The sequence below is a fragment of the Oncorhynchus mykiss genome, chromosome 22, assembly GCF_057628025.1.
Source record: "Oncorhynchus mykiss isolate SJ-2025 chromosome 22, ASM5762802v1, whole genome shotgun sequence".
Lineage (NCBI taxonomy): Eukaryota > Metazoa > Chordata > Actinopteri > Salmoniformes > Salmonidae > Oncorhynchus > Oncorhynchus mykiss.
Genome location: NC_143043.1, coordinates 13,956,760 through 13,978,741, shown reverse-complemented (window position 1 = coordinate 13,978,741; position 21,982 = coordinate 13,956,760). Strand labels below are relative to the sequence as shown.

General features: G+C 44.3%; 1 protein-coding gene across 16 annotated transcripts in view; it reads left to right on the top strand.

Moving 5' to 3' along the window:
• tns1b (tensin 1b) overlaps positions 1-21,982 on the top strand; it is a 278,602-nt gene that overhangs the window by 49,457 nt on the left and 207,163 nt on the right. For 4 of the 16 annotated variants that reach the window (XM_090215529.1, XM_090215525.1, XM_090215528.1 and 1 more), the window contains exon 1: positions 20,369-20,821. The exons of 6 other annotated variants lie outside the window; for them this stretch is intronic. In XM_090215529.1, coding sequence (XP_090071655.1) covers positions 20,726-20,821 — 96 coding nt within the window. In that variant the 5' untranslated portion in view covers positions 20,369-20,725. Of the gene's footprint in view, positions 1-9,454; positions 9,728-20,368; positions 20,822-21,982 lie in introns of those variants that run through there. 6 more of the 16 variants (XM_090215539.1, XM_090215538.1, XM_090215537.1 and 3 more) reach the window with 3 other exon arrangements.

The window sequence follows — 21,982 nt, the reverse complement described above, 5'->3', positions numbered from 1 at the left end:
TCTTGCTCGTTCAGTCTTATAGGCAGAAACTCAAACAGGATGTACCAGTGACGAGAGCCCTTCAACGCTGGTCTGACCAATCGGAAGCCACGCTTCAAAATTGTTTTGACTGTGACTGGAAAATGTTCCTGTCAAACTCAGTGAACAACATTGACTTATACGATGACTCGGAGAGTGCGTTTATAAAGAAGTGCATTGGATATGTTGTACCCACTATGACTATTAAAACCTACCCTAACCTGAAACTGTGGATGGATGGTGGTATTTGCGCAAAACTGAAAGCGCGAACCACTGCATTTTACCATGGAAAGAGGTCTGGAAATATGGCTGAATATAAACAGTGTAGTTATTCCCTCCGCAAGGCAATCAAGCAAGCGAAATGCCGGTACAGGGACAAGGTGGAGTCACAATTAAAACGCTCAGACACGAGACATATGTGGCAGGGTCTACAGGAAATCACCGACCACAAAAACAAAAACAGCCATGTCACGGACACCAACGTCACGCTTCCAGACAAACTAAACACCTTCTTTGCCCACTTTGAGGATAATACAGTGCCACGGTCGTGGCTCGCTAACAAAGACTGCATCCTCCCTCTCCTTCTCCGTGGCTGACTTGAGTAAAACATTTAAACTTGTTAACCCTCGCAAGGCTGCTAGCCCAGGCGGTATCCCTTGACATGTCCTCAGAGCATGCGCAGACCAGCTGACTGGTGTGTTTACGGACATATTCAATCGCTCCCTATCCCAGTCTGTTGTCAGAACATGTTTCAAGATGGCTACCATTGTTCCTGTACCCAAGAAGGAAAAGTTAACTGAACTAAATGACTACCGCCCCGTAGCACTCACTTCTGTCATCATGAGGTACTTTGAGAGGCTAGTCAAGGATCATATCACCGCCACCTTACCGGCCACCCTAGTCTCACTTCAGTTTGGATACCGCCCCAACAGGTGACAGCCTACAGGGAGGAGGTGTGGGCAATAGGAGTGTGGTGTCAGGAAAACAACCTCTCATTCAACGTCAACAAAACATAGGAGATGATCGTGGTCTTCAGGAAACAGCAGAGGGAGCACCCTCTATCCACATCGAAGGGACAGCAGTGGAGAAGGTGGAAAGTTTTAAGTTCCCGAGTGTCCACATCACAGACAAACTGAAATGGTCCACCTACACAGACAGTGTGGTGAAGAAGGCGCAACAGCGCCTCTTCCACCTCAGGAGGCTGAAGAAATTTGTCTTGTCACCCAAAACCCTGACAAACCTTTACAGATGCACAATCGAGAGCATCCTGTCCGGCTGTATCACAGCCTGGTACGGCAACTGCACCGCCCTCAAACGCAAGGCTCTCCAGAGGGTGGTGCGTTCTGCACAACGCATCACCGGGGGCAAACTACCTTCCCTCCATGACACCTACAGCACCCAATGTCACAGGAAGGCCAAAAAAATCATCAAGGACAAAAACCACCCGAGCCACTACCTGTTCACACCACTATCATCCAGAAGGTGAGGTCAGTGCAGGTGCATCAATGCTGGGGCCGAGAGATTGAAAAACAGCTTCTATCTCAAGGCCATCAGACTGCTAAAAAGCAATCACTAACTCAGAGGCTGCTGCCTACATTGAGACCCAATCACTGGACACTTTAGTAAATGGATCACTAGTCACTTTAAACAATGCCACTTTAAATAATGACACTTGAATAATGTTTACATATCTTACATTACTCATATCACATGTATATACTGTATTTTACACCATCTACTGCACCTTGCCTATGGCGCTCGGCCATCGCTCATCCATATACTTACAGTATATGTACATATTCTCAATTGCCCTTTAGATTTGTTTGTATTAGGTAGTTGTTGGGGAATTGTTAATATTACTGCTCTGTCGGAACTAGTAGCACAAGCATTTCGCTACACTCATTAACATCTGCTAACCATGTGTATGTGACCAATAACATTTTATTTGATTTTGACAACTAATGGGAAGCCTTCCCAGAAGAGTGTAGGATGTTATAGCAGCAAAGGGGGGACCAACTCCATATTATTGCCCATGATTTTGGAAAGAGATATTCAACCAGCTGGTGTCCACATACTTTTGGTCAACTAGTGTATTTAACATGAGATTTCAAAGGCGATGCCCTGCAAATAACAATTAGTCATTAGGATATCCCGAGAATCAAAGTGTTTTCATATACATATTTGACATACATTTTGATTGTTTATTTATACCGTCATTATTATTCAACATGTCCTCACCTAGGATTTGAAGTCAAAACCTCTTGGTTGACGGCATTCCGATGTTCCTGCTATGCTACCATGTCTGAGTCTACAGTATAACTGATTTCACGTGTATTCAAACACTTTGGACAAACTCAATCTCAGCTTTGTTAAAATACACTCAAGGAAAACTATTAAATTGATCAAATAAAATAAAATGTTCATTGTCACATGCTTCGTGAACAATAAGTGTAGACCAACAGTGAAATGCTTACTTATGGGCCCTTCCCAACATTGCAGAATACAAGTAATAATAATAATGGAAAGAAATGATAAACTCCTTTGTCTTGCCCACATTGAGGGAGAGGTTGTTGTCCTAGTACCACACTGCCAGCTGTCTGACCACCTCCATTGGTGGTCAGGCCCACCACGTCATGTTGTTGGCAAACTTGATGATGGTGTTGAAGTCGTGCGCTTTCAAGCAGTCATAGATGAACAGGGAGTACAGGAGGGGACCCCTGAGGAGCCCCCGTGTTGAGGGTCCGTGTGGTGGATGTCTTGTTGCCTACCCTCACCACCTGGGGGCGGCGCATCAGGAAGTCCAGGATTGAGTTGCAGAGGGAGGTGTTCAGTCCCAGGGACCTTAGTTTAGTGATGAGCTATGGTGTTCAACACTGAGCTATAGTCAATGAACAACATTCTGATGTAGTTGTTTCTTTTGTCCAGGTGGGAAAAGGCTGTGTGGCAATAGAGGTTACATGATTGGGGTGGCAGGTAGCCTAGTGGTTAAAGCGTTGGACTAGTAACCGAAAAGTTGCAAGATCGAATCTCTGAGCTGACAAGGTAAAAATCTGTCGTTCTGCCCCTGAACAAACCAGTTAACATATGCCGTCATTGGAAATAAGAATTTTTCTTAACTGACTTGCCTAGTTAAATAAAGGTACGAAAAAAATAGAGTTGACTCTTACTGTGAGGGAAGATGTGTGTGAATAGCACCCAATTTACAGGAAATAGATGCCCTCTCACTAAAGCTTAAGAGTTGCTTCCAAGAAATGATACGCTAATTAATGTCTGTTATGAATTTGACAGATTTTAGGGCATCTATAACTGTTAACAATGTTAGTTTAGTCAACTCTGTGACTGTTTGAGTAAGTTAATGGTTTGGGGTCAAAAGATGTGTGAATGAGATTTCTTTTAGAAACAGGCTTTCAAGACATTACAGATTCAGCAATGCGGAAAGTCGCCCACAAAGACTCTGGCATGGACAGCTGTTGAGACACAAAGGATGTTAATACAGTCACTTAGAGTGGCTTTAATTTGGTTGGCAACGTTTTGAGGATGGAATCTGTGGATCTGTTTGGGCAGTATGTGAATTGGAGTGGGTCCAGGGTTTCTTAGATGATGGTGTTAATGACCATCCTTTCAAAGCATTTAATGGCTACAAATGTGTGTGCTATGGGGCGGCAGTAATTTAGACAGGTGTTCTTGGGCACACGGACTGTGGTGGTCTGCTTCAAACATGTAGGTATAACAGACTGGGTCAGGGAGAGGTTGAAAATGTCAATGAAGAAACTTGTCAGCTGGTCAATGCATTCTCTGTGTACGCATCCTGGTAATCCATCTGGCCCTGCGTTCTTGTGAATGTTAACCTGTTTAACCTCTCTGGCCAACAGCCAGTGAAATTGCAGGGCACCAAACAAAAATCAAACAAAAATCTCATAATTAAAATTCCTCAAGCATACAAGTATTTTACACCATTTTAAAGACAAACAGTGTTTGATTTCAAAAATGCTTAACAGCGAAAGCACCACAAACGATTATGTTAGGTCACCACCAACTCACAGAAAAACACAGCCATTTTTCCAGCCAAAGAGAGGAGTCAAAAAAAGCAGAGATAAAATTCATCACTAACCTTTGATGAGCTTCATCAGATAACACTCATAGGACTTCTTGTTACATAATACATGTATGTTTTGTTCAATAAACTGCATATTTTGCATAACATTCTAAAGTTTCCAAAACTGTAAAAATATTGTCTGTGAGTATAACATAACTGATATTCCAGGCGAAATCCTGAGAAAAATCCAATCAGGAAGTGACCATTATTTTGAAACCCCTGTCTTTCTATGCATCCCTACTGCCCATTGAAAGGGATATCAACCAGATTCTTTTTCTACGTCTTCCATAAGGTGTCTACAGCCTTTAGACGTAGTTTCACGCCTTTATGTTGAATAATTACCCAGGTGGTGAGTGAGGGCCTATGGGCCTGGAGGTCCATAGCTCCAGGGCTTAAGCTCTACTCTCATGGCCGGAAATAGAGGGGTGTTACCCGGGTGGGGAGTTAGGGCCTATAGACCTGTATGTGTACTCTCATGGCCGGAGAGAGAGGGCTGTTCCCGGATAGGGAGTTAGGGCCTTTAGGCCTGTATGTGTACTCTCATCCCAGGAGAGAGAGGCCTGTTCCCGGATAGGGAGTTAGGGCCTTTAGGCCTGTATGTGTCCTCTCACGTCCAGAGAGAGGGCTGTTCCGGGTTGGATTTTCCTCAGGTTTTCGCCTGCAATATCAGTTCTGTTATACTCACAGACATATATTCTAGATTCTGGGCCTGAGAAATAGGCAGTTTCATTTGGGCATGTTTTTCATCCAAACATCAAAATAATGCCAAAATACACTCAGGTTAAAGGCACAGTCAACTTAGTGTATGTAAACTTCTGACCCACTTGAAATGTGATAGAGTGAATTATAAGTGAAATAATCTGTCTGTAAACAGTTGTTGGAAAAATTACTTGTGTCATGCACAAAGTAGATGTCCTAACCGACTTTGCAAAACTAGTTTGTAACAAGACATTTGTGAAGTGGTTAAAAACCAGTTTTAACTTCTTATGGGCAGGTAGCGTCCCACCTGGCCAACATCCGGTGGATTTGCAGAGCGCGAAATGCAAACTACAGAATTATAAATATTTTAATTTCATAAAATCACAAGTGTAGTAACACATGAAAATAAAGCAAAATTCAAACTACAGAATTATACATATTTAACTTTCATAAAATCACAAGTGTACTACATGAAAATAAATACATGAAAATGAACTTCGTGTTAATCCCGCCGCTGTGTCAGATTAAAAAAAAAAAGGCTTTACGGCGAAAGCACACCATGCGATTATCTGAGGACAGCACCCCGCATACAAAAGCATGAAGAACATATTTCAACCAGGCAGGTGCGCCACGGAAGTCAGAAATAGCGATATAATACATGCCTTACCTTTGATGATATTCTTCTGTTGGCACTTCAAAAGGTCCCAGATACATCACAAATGGTCCTTTTGTTCGATAATGTCCTTCTTTATATCCATAAAAACTCAGTTTAGCTAGAGCGCTTCAGTCAATAATCCACCCAGTTTCCCTCCATCAAAAGGCATACAAAATTAATCCCAAACGTTACTAATAAACTTTTTCAAACAGGTCCAACAACGTTTATAATCAAACCTTAGGTACCCTAATACGTAAATAAACTATAACATTTAAGAAGGAGAATCGTTATTGTCTTTACCGGAGAAAAATACCAAAGAATGCGCTCTCTTCCACGAGCTTGGAAACACTACAGCCAAAATGGGAGCCACCTAGAAAAACTACAATTTTGCCTGCCATAGTGTTTCTGGGCCTGAGTAACAGGCAGTTTACTTTGGGCACGCTTCTCATCTGGACGTGAAAATACTGCCCCCTACCCAAGAGAGGTTAATGACTCCAACCTAAGTGTATGTAAACTTTCTACTTCAGCTGTGTACTTAAGTATCAAAGTAAATGTAATTGCTAAAATATACTTAAGTATCAATTTCAAATTCCTTATATTAAGCAATCCAGAAAGCACAATTTTAATGTATTTTAACAGCCAGGGGCACGCTCCAACTCTCAGACATAATTTATGAACAAAGCATTTGTGTTTAGTGAGTCTGCCAGATCAGAGGCAGTAAGCATTCAAAATGTAATGAGTACTTTTGGGTGTCAGGGAAAATGTATGGAGTAAAAAGTACAATATTTTCTTTAGGAATGTAAATTATGTCTGACTGTTGAAGTGTGTCTCTGGCTATCCGTAAATTTAAAAAACAAGAAAATCGTGCCTTCTGGGTTGCTTAATATAAGGAATTTGAAATGATTAATACTTTTACTTTTGATACTTAATTAAGTGTATTTAAAACCAAATACTTTTTGACTTTTACTCAAGTAGTATTTTACTGGGTGACTTTCACTTATACCTGAGTAATTTTCTTTTAAGGTATTTCTTTTAAAGTATGACAGTTGGGTATTTTTTCCTTCACTGGTGGTTTCATAGTTTTGATGTCTTCACTATTATTCTACAATGTAGAAAATAGTAAAAATATAGAAAAACCCTTGAATGAGTAGGTGTGTCCAAACTTTTGACTGGTACTGTATGTTATCACATTAACTTCTCATAAGATCACGTGATCACGTGAATTCATGTGTTTTTTCCGTAAGGACTGTCTCCCCCTTCTCCAAAGCGAGGCATCTGTTTCCTCCACAGGAGTTAATTCAATTAAACCATACAAAAACAGACTTTTTAGCACAAAGGGAAGTTCATGTGAAATGGAAAACCAATGTGACGGACACAGTTTCGCAGCCAGTCAAGCGTGCCCCTTTACAACTGCCTATGGGGCTATTTGCATAAGGCACCGCCATTGGACAGAATCACTATCGCTAAGGTTACTATTGCGCTTGTGAAGAAACACTTGTCAGAAGTTGAGTGACAAGGCAAACCCCTTCAAACCCACCTACCCCTTCTTTCAATGTAACGAAAACGTGGTCTGAGTCCTGATAAACTTTCCTTGTGTTTTAGTCTCCAATAGCCCTGTCTTTTCTACTAGCATGGGCTTGTCAATGCCCCGTGTCAATCCCAACAGGAGGAGCTGAAATATCTACTCCTTACTCACTGCACTTGCCGCTGCACAACGCCACAAAGCATAACACAGTATAATATAAATCCAAAAGCTTTGTAAGATGTAATAATATATTTACATGCATAGGATATCATACATTTTGTACATTGCCCACTCATCATTAGCCTTTGCTATCAGTATGTATTGCTGCATTAACATGGTTGTCACGGATAGCACATGTGGAGTGTATTGACTTAATGTATGACCACATGTGAGCCTGCCAAGTAACTCTCATTGGTTTCTTGGAAAGCTTCCAGGAAATGACGCAATCCACGGTGCGCCCTCATTAAAGGGGTGTGGTGTGAACTCGTTGAGGTGACAGGGTACCCCAGAGACTAGCAGCCCTAAGGGGGTGTGGTGCTGTGTTTACAGCAGTATCCAGTTCTCTCTCACACATGCAGTTAGTTCTCCCTGTCCACTCTGTTGTTCTGTACAGGCGCTTCCTGCTGGGGACACAGTGTTTCCTGTGCAGAGCCTGTTGATGGAAACTGTTTTTTTTTCTCCATCCATGATGGTGTTGGAGAACACACCCTATCCAATCCGCTTGCAGCTCTACTGCTTCCCCAGCTGACCTGGCCGCTGCTAGGGAACAGATTGTTCTGGGTGTCTTTGTTTATACCGGACACACACACACACACACACACACACACACATATTTTGGGTCACTTTCACACAAAAACTTGAATACCATATCAACACCTCCCCTGCTACTTTCTTTACATGATATAATCTCGCCTTGTCTGAAAATCACCCATTTCTATGTAGTTGTTGTGATAGAATAGAGGCGTATAAAAACATGGGCGTCCGTGACGTTACAGTAAAGGCGATGATGATAAGAGGTGTCAACACATCTAATGTGTGTGAAAGACAATGCAGGATCGTGTCCCTCCTGGTGCCTTGTAAATTCGGGGGATAGAAATCCGACATATCCGCTTGATGATATCACTAGGAGAGGCATTTGCCAAGCAATCTCTGGGAAAATGAAAGCACAACTCCATTGTGGAAGTGCCATAAATCTATTTCAGCTTCAAAGGAGGACAAGCCGACCTGAATGTTAGCACTGTGTTGTGCCGCTAACTCATCTCACACTCAATGGTGGATATAGGAGAGTGTTGTTATTACTTACCTCCTATATCCCCTCCCTCAAACTCCGTCAGAAGACACTGTTGTCAATGTAGCAAACTAAGGAACCAGTCAAAGTTCCAACAAATGTGTCAGATTGAAACGTTTTCAATTTAGCGCCTGCTATAACGCAAAGGGTGACCCTAGCCTGCCTGGCCCCTCATTGGCTCCTGGCTGTGCACCTGACCTCTTCACCCCACCCCATCCCTGATTCTGCTGACCATCACACTCTATATTCTCCCGATCTATATGTTTCACTCTTTGAATACTCCAAAATAAATGTCTTTGACTTTATTGTGTAAATCCTTTACAGTTTTAAATGTATCCATTTTTGTTTCAACATAGCGATGGAAAAAAACATACATATTTCTTTCATATCTATAACGTAGTATGTGAAAAGGTTTAAAAGGTCAGTTAAAATCAACTAATGGGTTTCTGTTTTGGTCTCTCAACTACAGCTGTTACTCTATCACATTTGGAGACCCTTCTCTCAGATCCCCTATTCATAGCATTTCTGGGTCATTCCTCTCTCACACTCTCAGCTTTAGACCTTGCCTCTAAATCCTGCGAAGAGTACCACGCCCGTATTGCCACTAAATCACACACAAAAGGTTATGTGTCTATACCTAATGGATTGAAGGTAAATCTATTCTTTACCATAATGAACTGACCGTAAATGAGCTGTGGTCCTTTTAACAAACAGTGTGGTGAGATATGGAGAGCTCAGTCTTGGCAGGCTGGAAAGGTTTCCATGTTCTGTCAATAATCAACAAGGACGTGAAGCGTCCTGGGGAGCAGGCTACCTCCTCCCCGCCAGCCACAGGTTAAACAGTGACCTTGGCCCAAAACATAAAGGAAAGAACAACAGCTCCTACTGGACTCACTCTGCAGGTCGCTCCATGGTGTGATCCCCGAGAGCGAAACAACATTTCCACTGCCCTGTGCGTGTTGTGTGTGTATGTGCAAGCATGTGTTTGTGTGTGTGTGTGTGTGTGTGTGTGTGTGTGTGTGTGTGTGTGTGTGTGTGTGTGTGTGTGTGTGTGTGTGTGTGTGTGTGTGTGTTATTATGAGTGTATGTGTGTGTGTGCACGCTTGTGCCTGTGTGTGGGTGTGAGCGTGCGAGTGTTTCGGTCTGTCTGTGTGTGAGTGAGAGTGAGTGTGTGTGTGTATCTGTCTCTGTGTGTGTGTGAGTGTGTGTGTGTTTTCTCTTTCCCAGTCTAACAATGCAGCTCAGGAAATATGTCAGGATAAAGGCTAGACTGCCAGGCTCTGTCTCTCAGTTCAGTTTGTGTTACTAGAGGGACTATGGCACAGTCCCCGTGAGCTCCAGGCAAGCCTAATTAAATATTCTGGACCTTACCTGGTTCTGGACCTAAGAGAGGAGTGGTTGTCCTATAAGTTTTCCATTGAAAGCTCTGCAATGTCCTTCTGGCTGGTGAGTGCTCTGTTAACCACTTTGGACCTAGAGGAGGGTCAGGGGTTGAATCCCTCTTGAGAGTGCTGCATTCAGTCAGTAAACAACTAGAGAGAAACTGCAGCACGGTTTTGCGTAACATTTAATCCAATGTTTTAGACAAGGACTTTCCATTTGCAGATCAGCAACAGGGGATTTTAGTGATTGGATATTGAAGTAACAGCTCTTTGAAAGTTCTTTGAAGTAATCTAAATGAGGTCTCAGGATGTTAAAATGAGGACATTTGTCGTTTTGTTCAAGATTGTGTCACTGGACAGCTTATCTCATTTAGTGTCATCATATCTTTCCATATTAGTTCAATAATGAGTTAAACACTTCTATGCTTTGCAGACATACAGTACATGTAACAAAAGGCTTACCAGGTTGTTAACATGTTTGCAGACTTATTTGCAATACTTTTATGTATCTCACGACTTGCCTATGACTTGCCCAGCTCCCATTAATTAACAGTTAAAAGTATATTTGTCAAAGAAAGCGGGTGAGGAATCTCTCATTTGATTTAGAACTATGTTAGAGTCAAGTGCTCAAACAAAGGTTTGGTTGTGCAGTTTTAAAGCCATGGAGATAGAAGATACTGTATATGGTTCTGTCTCTTTCCTTGAATACGTTTGAGAGGTCTGTGTCTCCGCTGCCCATCTCAACCTTCTTCAAGCTCTGGAGTAAGGACCCTGTCATGGTTGAGTTGACATACAAAGACAGAGTTTCGTGCACTCAGAGAAACAATAGGACTGGTGTGTTTTGATGTGTTTTTATTGGAATCCTGTATGATTTTTTTGTCTTGGGTAAACATTATTATTTTGTATTTATTTTTAAAGGAGACCAGAGTTATTATTATAATTTTTTTGACAGGACAGATAGGGAGAGTACTGGTTCCAAAATCTGGTAGGATTTTTCTATTGGATTCCTGTATTGGAATCTTGTATGATCCTATAAGATAAAACCATATAGGATAGAATCCCATTAGAGTTCAATAGGTCACGGAAACATGGTTCTCTCGTGATATGTCGTCTTAGTCGGTACAGCCACTGGGTTTCTTCATGTGTCGCACCAACAGAAATAAACATCTCTCTGGGAAGAAAAAGGGCGGGGGTGTATGCTTCATGATTAACGACTCATGGTGTAACCATAACAACATACAGGAACTGAAGTCCTTCTGTTCACCAGACCTAGAATTCCTTACAATCAAATGCCAACCGTATTATATCCCAAGAGAACTCACTCTAGTTATCGTCACAGCTGTGTATATACCCCCTCAAGCAGATGCAATGACGGCACTCAAGGAACTTCCCTGGATTCTATGTAAACTGGAAACCATATATCCTGAGGCTGCATTTATTGCAGCTGGGGATTTTAACAAAGCAAATTTGTGAACAAGGCTACCTAAATACCATCAGCATATTGATTGCAGCACCCACACGGGCAATACACTGGACAATTGCTACTCTAACTTCAACTTCAACATTCAAGCCCCCCCCCCCCCCCCCCCTCCTCCCTTCGGCAAATCCGACCACAACTCCATCTTGCTTCTACCGTCCTATAGGCAGAAACTCAAACAGGATGTACCCGTGACTAGAACCATTCAACGCTGGTCTGACCAATCGGAATACACGCTTCAAGATTGTTTTAATCACACAGACTGGAAAATGTTCTGGGTAGCCTCAGAGAATAATATTGATCTATACGCTGACTCTGTGGGTGGGTTTATAAGGAAGTGCATTGGAGATGTTATACCCACTGTCACTACCAAACCTACGCTAACCAAAAACCATGGATGGATGGCAGCATTCGCGCATAACTGAAAGCACGAACCACCGCATTTAATCATGGAAATATGGGAATATGGCCGAATATAAACTGTGTAGCTGGCTGGTGTGTTTACGGACATATTCAATTGCTCCCTATCCCAGTCTGCTGTTCCCACATGCTTCAAGATGGCCACCATTGTTCCTGTACCAAAGAAGGCAAAGATAAATGAACTAAATTACTATCACTCACTTCTGTCATCATGAAGTTCTTTGAGAGAATAGTCAAGGATCATATCACCTCCACCTTACTTACCACCCTAGACCCACTTCAGTTTGCATACTGCCCCAACAGGTCCACAGACGATGCAATCGCCATCACACTGCACACTGCCCTATCCCATCTGGACAAGAGGAATATCTATGTAAGAATGCAGTTCATCGACTACAGCTCAGAATTCAACACCATAGTACCCTCCAGGCTCATCATTAAGCTGGAGTTCCTGGGTCTCAATCCCGCCCTGTGCAATTGGGTCCTGGACTTTCTGACGGGCTGCCCCCAGGTGGTGAAGGTCGGAAACAACATATCCATTTTGCTGACCCTCAACACTGGGGCCCCACAAGGGTGCGTGCCCAGCCCTCTCCTGTACTCCCTGATCATCCATGATTGCGTGGCCATGCACACCTCCAACTCAATCATCAAGTTTGCAGACAACACAACGGTAGTGAGCTTGATTACCAACAACGACAAGACAGCCTACAGGGAGGAGGTGAGGGCACTCGGAGTGTGGTGTTAGGAAAACAACCTCTCACTCAACGTCAACAAAACAAAGGAGATGATTGTGGACTTCAGGAAACAGCAGAGGGAGCACCCCCTATCCACATCGAAGGGACAGTTCCTCGGTGTACACATCACAGACAAACTGAAATGGTCCACCCACCCACACAGACAGACAGTTTCTTCAACCTCAGGAAGCTGAAGAAATTTGGCTTGTCACCTAAAACCCTGACAAACTTTTACAGATGGACAATTGAGAGCATCCTGTTGGGCTGTATCAGCGCCTGGTACGCAACTGCACCGCCCTCAACCGCAAGACTTTCCAGACGGTAGTTCGGTCTGCACAACGCATCACTGAGGGCAAACTGCCTGCCCTCCAGGACACCTACAGCACCCGATGTCACAAAAAGATCATCAAGGACAACAACCACCGGAACCACTGCCTGTTCACCCTGCTACCATCCAGAAGGCAAGGTCAGTACAGGTGCATCAAAGCTGGGGCCGAGAGACTGAAAAACAGCTTCCATCTCAAGGCCATCAGACTGCGAAACAACAGTCACTTACTCAGAGAGGCTGCTGCCTACATAGAGACTCAAATCATTGTCCACTTTAATAAATGGATCACTAGTCACTTTAAACAATGCCACTTTAATAATGTTTGCATATCTTACATTACCCATCTCATATGTACTGTATATACTGTATCTTATACAGTACTATTGCATACTATTTTATCTTGCCTATGGCGCTCAGCCATCGTTCATCCATATATTTACATGAGATGTTGTGCATTCTAAGGGGAAACCAAACAAAAAACCCAGTGTTATTGTAACATTGTATGTATTATCGTGGTCATATTGTGCTGTCTTTTAATTCAAAGACAAGAAGTTGCATGAATAACAATCAAATCAAATAACTTAAGTGAGTGTTTTATTGAAAACGTTGTCCTGTACTGGTGGTCATACTGCAATTGAACTTGCAGCCTTGAATCAATCCCACATTGTGGTGGTGAATAAAACCAAAATGAATATAGGACAGTTCTGATTGGGGTGACAAAATCCTACAAGACATCAAAAATCCATATGATCCAATAGATTTCCAATAGGATAGAGGTGACACAAAATCCTATAGGATTCAATAGGATTCATTTTGATTTCCAATAGGAAAAAAAGTAGTCCAATAGGATTCCCGATAGGATTCTGATAGAGGTGACATAACATCCTATAGGATTGTGAGAATCTTCTATTGGAAAACATTTTGGACTAGGGTGGAGCAGGATTGTGAATTCAGCATAGAGTATATTGTAGGTGCATGGTCCGACAGTTAAATGTTTTTGTTTTAGCCATCCATTCTCATGGGTCTGTATTAGATGTATTCATCCCTTGCATTTCTTTCATTCCAGGTCACAGTGCTTGACTCACATAGAAGTCCATTTCCAGTTAGGGCTCATGGTACAGAGCCACTCAACTGCAGCATATCTCTATCATCAGGCTGGGTAGGATGTCTTAGCTCAGGGGTGCGTAACTGCAAAGGGTACAGTCACAATTGCCACCTCTGTGACCACTGTCAGTGTCAGCTAACATTAGGGCTGACCAGCAAGACAAAACAATAGCCCCGCCTTTACCCTGTGGTTAGTGTGGTATGCTGGCTCATGACACGTAATGTGACCTCAAATCAAAAACAGCAACACGGTCATGTGACCTCACTTCCTGCCTGATGTTTCTTGATAAGAGAACAAAACACAGATATGATTCAAAAATATATATTTGTTTGTAGATGGTTTGCAAACACAATTTCATTGGTTGGTCAATACTGAATGGTGATGGATATTTTCTTACATAGGGGGATATTCTGAACATGATCACAAAAACAATTTTTGTCTCCCACATTTCTGACTGGGTGATTGATGTACAATGCAGTTGATATTTTATTGGAGATATGTGTTGAAGGTACTGAAGCCTACATGGTGTGTTGACCTCAAATCGTCTAACTCTCTGTCTTTCCCTCCCTTCACTCTGTCTCTCCCTCCCTCTCTCTCTCCTCTTCCCCTGTCACTCTGCGAGGCGGCTGAACGGCTAATTACTTTATGGACCCAGGGAAAGTAATAACTGCTGGGTTCAGAAGGGGTCTTTCTCTGGCCCCCTTGGAAGTGACCCTGGAGAAGTCCTCTCTAAGTCCTTCACCTCTGTTTGTACATAAGAGGAAGCCCTCATTAGATTCCCCCCTCAATCAGTGTCACAATGGTATGTCCCATTTAGGATTATAATTTTGTAATTGGATTATATCTGGTTCACAAAGAGCTCCCTTGGTCGCTGTGCCTTTGGGGACTTATTCAATGCAGATAGGATCTGTTTTGTTTTGTGCGAAGCTTTTACAGAACCATGCATGACACAGTGATGTTTAGTAGTCATAGGGTTTTTCATTTGCTTTGATATGAGCAAGTTGTCAGTCAACTATCAGTGAAATGTAGCATGAGTGATATCACCACTCGCTGCAGTCATTGTGTCTTGGTGACAATATAGTAGGATTGACTGACATACAGTACAAAGCCTCTGCATTGAAACAGTGGTGTAGGGGATCCCTCTCTTGATTCCCCCAGTCAGCCAGCACTATAGTCCAAACACAGACATGCTTTCCCTTCGGAGCACCTCCCAGGCTTCTCTCAACAACAATGGCTGGGCTTCAATGGAGATTGGTGCGGAGGGGGCAGCCGTGATGCGTCCCTCAGGGCCTTTCATCATGCTGCTGCCGCTCACGCCCATCTAAGTGCCTGGTGGTCAGCTTTCATGAGGGACTTGATGATTAGCTTTGGCCATTTTGGTTGACACTTGCTGCTCAGGTGACTCAGGCTGGAATGCCTCTTAAGTAAGTTGAAATGTTCAGGATCATTTTTTCATGGGCCTACAGTAGAAGTTAATAAAAAATATATTGCCTAGAACCCCTCAGACTTTTGACATTATTGGCCAATACATGATGGAGCACCTAGGGAATATACTTTTAGAATTTCTTAGGAATGTTTCCTTCCTTAGAGGCCTTAACACGAACACCATTTCAGCCCCAAAGATGGGTATCTTTCTATGATGAAAACTGACAAAATGTCTCGACTTGTTGAAACCTCATATAGGAGATCTTGGACCTTGTTTTCATTTCCCCCTCCTTTTTTCTCCTTTCTTGTCCTTCCCTTTCTTTCCCATTTTCAACTCTACTGTACAAGTCCTTCATTTTGGGAACAAAGCACAGCCAATTAGGACGTAATTAAGTCCACCACAGAGCCTAGGCTGGACCACTTCTGGGGCCGCGCCTTTGCAGTCCCATCCACTCCTCGGTGTCCCCTCTCTGCTGCTGGTCTCTCATGCCTGCTTAACGAGTGTAAATGAAATGGTGGGACAGCAGCCATTTTGGAATCTGCATGTCCTTTATCTTTCCTCAACAGGAGACACAATACATTTCACGTGACAAGGCTGTGGTATCGCAGTATTGTGTTCTGTAGTTAGACATGAAACCTATCCCTGCCTGAGGTGTAGCCTAGTCAGAGAATCAGGCGGTGATGTCACAGATTCCCAGGAGGCCCTTGTGGCTCTTTGTTCCACTCCCTAGGGGTTAGTGGAGTAAATTGTAGGGATTAGTGGGATTTTGTTTGAGAGGGTACTTCATTGTACCCCTGCCACCTCTCTTATCATTCTACCCTGCAGACCCACCCCCCAATCTGCCCCACATTATATGTTTGCTGGCCCTATGTCCCCCCTCATTCACCCCTCACTCTCTCCAACTGAACAAAAGTAGAGTGTTTTGTTTGGGATCCCGGTATTGGATGGTGAAAAGGCTGGAATTAGTCTTGTTGCTTGTACAGAGGCATCTATAGGCGTACTTAAGATAGAAAGAGGTTGTTTTTGGAGCCCTCACAAATGGCGAAATGAAAATTGTTATTTAATTCCGATCATCTTTCTGTCACACGTACACATTTTGCAGAGCCGTCAATCCTCAAAATGGGCTTCAGGATGAATAAAGGGAGGGAAAGGGTTAATTGCATACATTAATCACAGACACTTTGAGGACTGGGGCACCGGCGAGTTAATTCCAAACCTAAAGTAATTGGGACATTAAATAAAATATTCACCCTGTCGAATGTAATTAATTTGGATTTAAACTGAGCTTTACCATTGCAGGGCTTGGTTTGAAATGCTTCCATTTAGACAGTGATATATGAGTAGCATATGGGGCTCTTTAACTAGCCTGAGTATGCACAACACACTCCAATGATGTCATTGGAGCACAGACTTAACACACAACTCTTGTATTGGCAGGTGAATTATGGGGGAAATTATATCTCAGCGGGACGCTTTATCACCGGGTGGTCCTAAATGAGTCGCTGTGGTGGCGATTAGCAGGCCCGGGAAAAACTCTTATGGGAAACCTTGGGATAGGTTCTGCAATTGGATGAGGGAATTCCTTGTCTGGGCACTGCTGGTTTAAGTGGTAACTTGTCTCTAGTGGCTAAATTAAATAGTTGTGGTTTGCTCTGTGGTAGTGGCATCTCCTTTCACGGCACAGATCAAATCAAATCCAATTTTATTGGTCACACACATATTTAGCAGGTGTTATTGGGTGTAGCGAAATGCTTGTGTTCCTACTTCCAGCAGTGCAGTAATATCTAACAATTCACAACAATACACGGAATTAAGAAATATATAAATATTAGGATGAGCAATGTCGGAGTCCGGAGTATAAATATATATAAAATGTGATGGGATTTATAGACATTATAGACAGTATGTGGATAGAATATTGAGTATATCTCTAGAATATGTAGGATAGTATAGTATATATACAGCAATAGTTTAATAGGATGGCATTGACTAAAATACAGTATATACAGTACATAAGAAATTAGTAAAACAGTATGTCAACATTATTAAAATGACCAGTGATTCCATGTCTTTGTACATAGGGCAGCAGCCTCTATGCAGAGATGAGTAACCGGGTGGTAGCCGGCTAGTGACAATAACTATCACAACCGGCCGTGATCGAAGGTCCCATTGGGCGGCACACTATTGGCCCAGCATTGTCCGTGTTAGGGTTTGGCCGGGGTAGCCCGCCATTGTAAATAAGAATTTGTTCTTAACTGATCACCCTAGATAAATAAAGGTTAAATACAAATATAAAGTTCAGGGCAGGGCACTGGTTGGAGGCCGGCTAGTGATGGCTATTTAACAATCTGATGGCCTTGAGATAGAAGCTGTTTTTCAGTCTCTCGGTCCCAGCTTTGCTGCACCTGTACTGACCTCACCTTCTGGATGATAGCGGAGTGAACAGGGAGTGGATCGGGTGGTTGATGTCCTTGATGATCTTTTTGGCCTTACTGTGACATCGGATGCTGTAGGTGTCCTTGGAGGGCAGGCAGTTTTAGATGATTGCGATGACAAGACAGTTAGCATTCATATATGTTTCACCCACCAAAACAGCAGCTGTGACCACACCTCTCCCACCTTCTTCCAAAACACCATCATCCACTTCCCTTTACATTCTCACTGGAACAATGGTCCCCCAATTCCCCCAGCCTCTTGGCTGGTTTCCCAGAACAGGCTTGACTTTACCTTAGCTAAAGTGAAACTGTGTGTCCAGAACCCATTGTTTTCCCCTCTGGGGAGACAGGAAGTGTGCAGCATTCAGCACAGTGTCCTGTTCCCTTCTCCGATGCCTCTCTCTGTCTCCTTGCCAGCATTGTGTGATCGCTCCTACTGTATCCCCGGTCCTTATTGCATTGCATTCCCTGCACAGCATACCTGATGTAGATCACGTTTTTTGTTATAAAGTAGTCTTCAGTTGTACATATTGGGATATCTACACTGTAGCTTCATGCTAGTGAGGAGTGCTTCACTCTTTTGCCCCAGTATCTAGTCAGTTACAGACCAGTAAATTACCATTTCTTTGGGACTCTTTATACAATTGAGTGAGTGAACTTTGCCTCAATATCTGTCTGCATGTCACACCCTGACCTTAGAGATCCTTTTAATTCTCTATTTGGTTAGGTCAGGGTGTGACTAGGGTAGCTTTTTCCCACCTGTTGTTTGTGGGATCTTGTTTTTGTGTAGCTGCTTGTGAGCAGCCCAGAACATCACATTTCATTTTCTTCTATATTGTTTTTGGTGAGTTGCATATTTATTAAACATGTGGAACTCTAAGTACGTTGCACCTTGGTCCATTCATTCAGACGAGCGTGACAGAAGATTCCACCACAACTGGACCAAGCAGCAGGCCCGGGAGGAGATGGCATCCTGGTCTTTGGAGGAGGTCGAGGAGAGAATATCCTGGACTTGGGAGGAAGTCTTGGCAAGACACGAAAGCCTGCCGGGGAAGCAGGTCGGAAGCAGCGAAGGAGCAACAACGACGACACCGGGGTTCGTGACCATGACGGAGGCCCGAGAGGCAGCCGCAAAAATTTTTTGGGGGGTGGCATACGGGGTGGTTGGCAGAGCCAGGGTTGGAACCAGAGCCAACTCCTCGTACTCACCGTGGCGAGCGTGTGACCGGTCAGGCACCATGTTTTGCGGTGATACGCACTCTGTCTCCAGTGCGCATCCACAGCCCGGTGCGTTCTGTGTCAGCTGCCCGCACTTGCCGTGTGAAAGTGGAAACGGGTACTGCCCGGGACGGGTGGTGCCGGCTCAACACGTCTGATCTCCAGTGCGCCTCCTCGGTCCAGGATATCCTGCGCTGGCTCTACACGCCGTATCTCCGGTGCGCCTTCACAGCTCAGTGCATCCTGTGCCATCTCCCCACACTTGCTGTGCGAAGGTGGTCCTTTGTCCAGGACGCGTTGTGCCAGCTCTACGCTCCAGACCTCCAGTGCGCCTCCACGGCCCAGCATATCCTGCGCCGGCCATACGTACTGTGTCTCCAGTGCGCCTTCACAGCCCAGTGCGTTGTGTGCTAGCTCCCCGCACTTGCCGTGCAAGGGTTGTCATTTGTCCAGGACGCGTTGTGCCAGCTCTTACACTCTAGACCTCCACCGCGCCTCCACGGTCCAGTATATCCTGCCAGCTCCATGCACCCGCCCTCCAATGCGTGTTTCCAGCCTGGTACGTCCTGTGCCAGCTCCACGCACGAAGCCTCCTACGGTCCGGAGTCCCCGGCAACGATCTACGGTCTGGAGTCACCGGCGACGATCCACGGTTCGATTCCTTCGGCGATGATTCACGGTCCGGAGCTTCCGGGAATGACCCCCGCACCAGGCGTCACCAAAGTTGGCAGAGCGGAGTCTGCGTCCCGCACCGGAGCCACCACCGAGGGTAGATGCCCACCCGGACCCTCCCCTATAGGTTCAGGTTTGCGGCCGGAGTCCGCACCTCGGGGGGGGGTACTGTCACGCCCTGACCTTAGAGATCCATTTAATTCTCTGTTTGGTTAGGTCAGGGTGTGACTAGGGTGGGCAATCTATGTTTTCTATTTCTTTGTTGGCCTGGTATGGTTCCCAATCAGAGGCAGCTGTCTAGTTGTTGTGGATCGTATTTAGGCAGCCTTTTCCCACCTGTTGTTTGTGGGATCTTGTTTTTGTGTAGCTGCCTGTGAGCAGCCCAGAACGTCACGTTTAGTTTTCTTCTATATTATTTTTGGTGAGTTGCATATTTATTAAACAAGTGGAACTCTAAGTATGCTGCGCCTTGGTCCATTCATTCAGACGAACGTAACACTGCAGCCATTGTATTGGTGCAGTCACCCTTCATAATGCTGCATATCACTCCAGCTGGCTGGCAAGGACTTCTAGGACATCTCATTACATCATTTGATAAAAATATTCTGTGTAGTTTAATTGTTTATCTATATTTGATCAATTCTTTCCCTACATAAACTGTCTCCACACACTGTATGTGGTGTATCTACATACAACCAGAGGCACCGCCAGTGACCAAGCCTTAGTATGCCCGCCATCCTCCTTTACTCCCAATTACTGAACTCCCCTCCTCCTCCCCTTTTCTTATCACAGTGAGTGTCTATCGTTCCGTTCGGCTGTTCACTCTCCCTCTCCCCCGCCCATTCCCCTCTTCTCTCCTCCTTCTTCCATGAATGGAGAGAGCAGCATCCAGACAGAGAGAGAATGAGGGCGAGAGAGAGTGTTCCTAAGCAGGGATGCTGTATGGTTGCTAGGCTTGGAAAGCTGAAGTTGGATGGGACCATGCCATGTGTGGTTCTGGCCTCCTCACTCGTAAAGATGGCCTCCATTCCATTTTAGGAGAACATCTAGGGGGCTGAAGCCCAGGAAGGTGATACTTTTTTTGGGGAACGGATGTAAGACCTACTCCCATCTCCTCCACAGCTAGCTGAGAGCTGGATGGTTCCTGTGAGCGTTGTATCACAGGAAATCTGAAATTAGATTGAGCGAGAGAGCGAGAGATAGCGAAGAAGTGTGGTAGAGGACAGAGGAAGGAGGAGGTGAGGACGATGGCTGGACTAGGCTGGTGTCTGGCCACGGTCCTCAGTTGGGGGAAGTTCTTCTTCTCCTGCCTCTTTCCCTTTAGGAGGATAAGGAAAGACAAGGTAAGCTTACATCACTTGGTTTGGCTGCATAATGAAAGGATGTGATGTCATTTTGCAACTCAGCTCAGCTATTTCGTGTACGAGTGACATTATCACTGTAACGTTGCTGTCATGAAATACAGACATTGTGAACACAAGTCAGGGTTGTGAATATTGTATTACACTAGCATGGTAGCAGTTACAATGTTATCCAAGCTACAATGCTATTGGATTTGGTATGTTTGCTGGCAGGAATATAGTAGGTGAAATTTCAAGTGGAAAAAGTGTATGAAATCCAATCGATCAAGCAATCCAGGACTTTTTCATCTGAATGGGCTGAAATAGGAATATGTAGTATGCTTTATGATGTTTACTATTTGAAAGTGTGTCACCTATTGTGCCACACAGTTCCCTTCTCTTTATCGTGCCTTCCCAGTTTTTCTGGCTGGCTGTCTGGCTGTCTGTCTGTCTGTCTGGCAGCTCTGGAAACAATGGTTGTGTGTATGCCAGTAGCAGCAGAGCTGCCGAGGAAATGTGCACCGATGGTAGAATGGATGATGAGGGAGGGACAGAGGAGATAAGGAAATCAGAATCACTCACATGGGCACGCGCACACACACAAACGCACACACACAAACAGGACCATGGGGCCAGGATATTGCCTGGAATCAGTTTCACCAGGGAACCTTGCCAGATAGTCTGTGCTTTGCTGAACAGAGTCATTATCCCTGTGCATGTAGCCACCAATGTCCTCAATGTCCACAAGCACACACACACACACACACACACACACACACACACACACACACACACACACATACACAGTAACCCCCCCCCCCCCCCCCCCCCACACACACACACTTAATTAAGGCAGGAAGCTTTTCTGTCCCTGGCAGGCTGTCGGGACATGGAGAGGGATTGTGAGGCGGACCAGGGTTCTTAGCGAGCACTTCTCTCTTGCCCGGACATCAATCTTCCTCCATTGGCATTTTGATAGCGCAGCATGCTGTTCCCCCTCTGTGGTTATCATTGTGGAAGACTAAGCACTTTTCCTCTCATTTAACTAATGTCCCCACGGCCCATAAATTCCGAGCGAGTCACACACTCTGCACAGCCAAAGAATAAAACTGATATCTATGCTCCATTTGATGAATGGGCCCTTTTTGGTCTTTCTTACTCCTG